Source organism: Morus notabilis, unplaced genomic scaffold (genome assembly GCF_000414095.1).
Source record: "Morus notabilis unplaced genomic scaffold, ASM41409v2 Scaffold625, whole genome shotgun sequence".
NCBI lineage: Eukaryota > Viridiplantae > Streptophyta > Magnoliopsida > Rosales > Moraceae > Morus > Morus notabilis.
This window is the reverse complement of record NW_010357688.1, coordinates 64,891-69,276: the sequence shown is the minus strand read 5'-3', so window position 1 is coordinate 69,276 and position 4,386 is coordinate 64,891. Positions and strand designations below refer to the sequence as shown.

The 4,386-nt window shown below is 32.9% G+C and overlaps 1 protein-coding gene across 1 annotated transcript; it reads right to left on the bottom strand.

The window, feature by feature from the left end:
- Positions 1-1,498: 1,498 nt before the first annotated feature.
- On the bottom strand, positions 1,499-3,948 carry LOC21403690 (xanthohumol 4'-O-methyltransferase). Its single transcript, XM_024174011.1, has 2 exons — positions 3,068-3,948; positions 1,499-1,931 (listed from the first exon to the last, which is right to left on the bottom strand). Exons 1-2 carry the CDS (start codon positions 3,833-3,835, stop codon positions 1,632-1,634), a joined length of 1,068 nt encoding a protein of 355 aa, XP_024029779.1. The 5' UTR covers positions 3,836-3,948; the 3' UTR covers positions 1,499-1,631.
- Between the last annotated feature and the right edge of the window lie 438 nt (positions 3,949-4,386).

The following is a 4,386-nucleotide window of genomic DNA, read 5'->3' as shown; positions in this document are numbered from 1 at the left end:
ATATTATAATTATAATGTCATATTATTAAAATAATTATAATATTATTATAATATCATATTATATAATAAAATAATAATATTAGAGTTATTAGTATAATTATGATATTATTATTATAATATAACTATTATATTATATTATATTATATTATATTAGGAGTATGAATTTTAGATTGAGAGGATTGTAAATTTTAAATTTCATTAGGGATATTATGAGTATTATGAAAGTTTTATTAATTGTACTATCTTGATTTTCGCACAATTTAAAAGCTAAAGTTGTCTTTAAATTTCTTCTAATTTTAACTGTAAATTCTTAAAAAATAATAGAAGTTGATTTTAAGAAAAAAAAAAATACCAAACTAAGCACAGATCTTGTAACACCCTACCAAAAGAGATTTCTATTGGGAAGAAATAAGGTCGTTTCTGAGGTGGGTTTTGTTCTGCTTGAGCTTTCATGTCGTGGAAGATGGGGTGGCATATATATGTGGCTGATTGTACACGTAGCAGATTCTCTGATTTTTGCATTGTGGGAAAAATGTCGTCCTTTATCATCATTTTCTCAGTTTCCCATTTCTTATCAGTTAATTGAAAAAAGACTCTACAATGATTCGACCTCCAAAGGAGGGTTGAATTATTGGACAATGGTGTCAAGAGAGACTTTTGTTGGCTTCTGCCCATGTCTCACGAGTGGCGCAATGTGATTTGAGAGCAGCCATGACATGCATTTTGACATTATCCGAAACGATCATGATCATGATTGTCTTCATCAATACTGTTCCCTTTATTTTCCCAAACGCCTAGAAGCTTATCGTGACCTACAGTTTGTGCGAGGACTTAAAAGTCAGTACCGGTATCATTAAGAGCTGTTTAGTTCTTGAATTATAATTATTTTTAATTTACGTGTATTTTTTATAAAAAAAAATATTATAACGAATCATGAATTATAATTTAAATTATAGTATGAATTCTCTTATTAAACGTATCATAAAGAGATTTATATGGTAGACACTGAAAAAAAAAACTACTGAAAAAATTATGTTTTTAACTATTAGATCTATATTAAAATTTTTTTATTATTTTTTTTATTGATCAATTTTAATTAAATTTAACAGTCAGAAATATATCTACCTATCGATAAAATCAAGGAAGTTATTAACATTAAAGCTTGAGCTAGATAGTTTTTATCTGATTTTTACCATTTAACTTAATATTTATAGCCATTGTCTATTGAGATTACTTATTTGTTTCACAATAGTCTCAATTTCTTTACCAACCATGTTGAATGATGGATCTGTAAAATTGCGATTTCCTTTTTTTTTTTTTTCTCGCTTTCTATTCCTTTAGCTAGATACTTATCACAGAAAAATTGATAAAGAAAATTTTAATTTAATCTGGGGAAAAATAGTGTATTTCACCGTCCAATAACTGCTTTCGAAGCATGCATATTCTAAAGTACTTCACCAGCACAATACCAGTGCATTTATTTATTTATTTATTTGCTAAATGCACAATACCAGTGAATTAGTTATACAGACCAAGATAAGATCATATAACAAGACCAAAGACCAACTTATTATTATTCATTGATAGATATATACATATATATGAACGAGTTTTCAATGAGATGATGATAATCACTCTGGATAGGCCTCGATGATGGATAAAAAGGTAGAAATTCTGATTATTTTGTAGCAAGAAAAACCTCCTTCTTTTAATATTTTCTTCCACTCCTTCTCAGTTCTTTCTTTTCCACCCAAAGAATGTGCAGCCATCAGGAGATCCAATATCAAGCCCATGTCATCAAATAATCCATTGCCTTTTAGATCCAAAACTACATCCACTATAATAACTTTGCCACTTTTCTCTGGTACTGCTTTTCGACAATTTTTCAAAATCTTCACACAATCTTCGTCCATCCAATCATGCATTATCCACTGCCATATAAAGAAATTAATATGTTGACTAGCCCAAAGTGCGTGTATATGTATAGTACAACTAGTAATCAGCCCAAAAGACACGTATATAATTTTGCACATATACAAAATATATAAATTATCTTATATTATCATGTATGTATAGAACGAGTAACATGATATTTATCTTTTATGTATTAATTGGACTGTAACATAATATTTGTTTTATGTAACGCCTTTAAAAAGTTGTAATATTGATCTACAAAAACTAAATTATTTGTTGTTATAACTTTACAAATTCATTATTACACAAAATAAATATACTACTTCATATTTAGGATCGCTCAAGTACACATATGAGGTTTGGCTATGGTCTTTAATTTACAAGGACTGATCCTAGCAACACTTTAACATGTACTTGTAGAAGGCATAAGAATAAATTTCTTATGTATGACAATCAATTTAAATATGTATGACATTGGTCTAGTACGTTTGACGTATTAGTAGGTTAAGTTTTTTTAACTGTTAGATATGCATGTTTTTTGACTTTTACTTAATTTTATGTAGATCTGACGAATAAAAAACTGAACCTACCAGTATGTTAGCGTACCAAAAAAGGTCTTAATAGATAAATATTTTATTTTACCAACTAACTTTTATACATAAATGTAATGCCACACTCCCTTATTCTACACGCTAAAACACTTTAGGACAATTACTTAAGCCGTTGCACACCACGCATATTGTGTGTTTTACAAATATGTAATCATTGCATGTGTAATAGTGGCAAAATATATATTTTTTGAAGAAAATTTATCTCATATAAGTTTTTATTGAACATGTACATAGTTATATAAGTAGACGTTTGGTTTACAGATTTAGAATTATGATTTAAAATTATTCTTAATTTATGTGTGTGTTTTATGAGAGAAAATATTATAGCGAATCACGAACTATAATTTAAATTATGACACGAATCCTCATACTAAATACCAGTGTAATTATTACTGTTCCTAAAAAAAATATTCATCACCTAACAGTGTGTGGTGTGGATGGAGGAAACTGTAATTTGAGATTCAAAATAATTTATTGATGGAGTGCAGGTAATTTTAGACAGAAAGAGAGAGCAGTTAAAGAGGGCTAATTGATAAGCTTGCCTTCATGAAAACAGCATCAGCACTGGGGATGCTCTCAAACATGTCCCCCGCGACATGGCTCACCCCTGCATATACCGGAGCCTTGGAGACAACATGCGGCAGATCAAAATTGATCCCCTTGATGTGCGGATAAGATTTCACGATCTCAGACAGGGCTCCACCGGTCCCACCACCCACGTCGATCAACGACCCCAAACAACCGAACACATGATCACCACACTGACTATCGCTCAGGATTTCCTTCAAAATGATCCTGGCCGTGCATTCCATTGCATCATTACACGCCTTACCGAACTCTTCATTCTCAGACATGAAAGCAAACATCCCGCGTCCATGGGCCTTCTCGAAGGGAACTCCACCACCTTTGACGCATCCGCTAAAGTAGTGCATCGGAGTCATCAACGTCGGATCGGTCTGCCACAGAAGCATCGGAGCCAGAGTTTGCTCGCACGTCAGCAGCCATCTCGACAAGTGGGTCAGGCCGTAGAGAGTGATGTCTTCTGAGCCGTTCGATGGGTGATGTGCGGTGAAGATGTTTCGGCGGACCAGGAATCTCATGATACGCGCGAGGCAGGAAATATCTGGGGAGGAAGCCTCGGGAATTGAGGAAACTATTTGGGCCAGAGTGATTGGGCCTCCGTGGGAGTTTATGATGTCGGGTATTCGGAGCTCCACAACGCATCTCAAGGCCATGGAATCCACGAAGCGGAACATGTACTTCCATATCTCGGCTTGGCCTCTCAGATTTTCGTCGTCAGCTGAGTCCATATTTCTAATCTGAAAATTTGACAATTTCTCTCTCTGTTTCTATAAGCTGGAGCTGGACTATATATGTATAGAAGAGCATGCCTATTCTCTCCGTAAATATTTATAGAAGTTGCAATTTGAACTCATGGGTGATGCCACATAATGCAAAGGGTCTAATTTTAAGACCCGTTTTATTCATACATTTGAATCATGATTTTTATTCTCAGACAATTATAAAAAATTTAAATGATAATTTGCACAAATAATTTCTAATTTTTTTAAAATGTTATAATTTGGTCTCTAATTTTTTTTATTGACAAAATAACCCTCAATTTCTTTAAAAAATAATAATTTAATCATTTTTATCAAATTCCGTTAAATTTTTAACAGAATTAATCACATGCACGTGTGATCTTTTTAAAGAGGATATTTTGATAAAATATCAAGGCAAGCTCCCTTTCTCTCTCATTTCTCACGCTCTCTCTCCTTCTCTCTCTCTCTCTCTCTCTCTCTCTCTCTCATCTCTCACGCTCACTCTCTCTCTCTCTCGGCCGATGAAGAAAAGCCGAGCA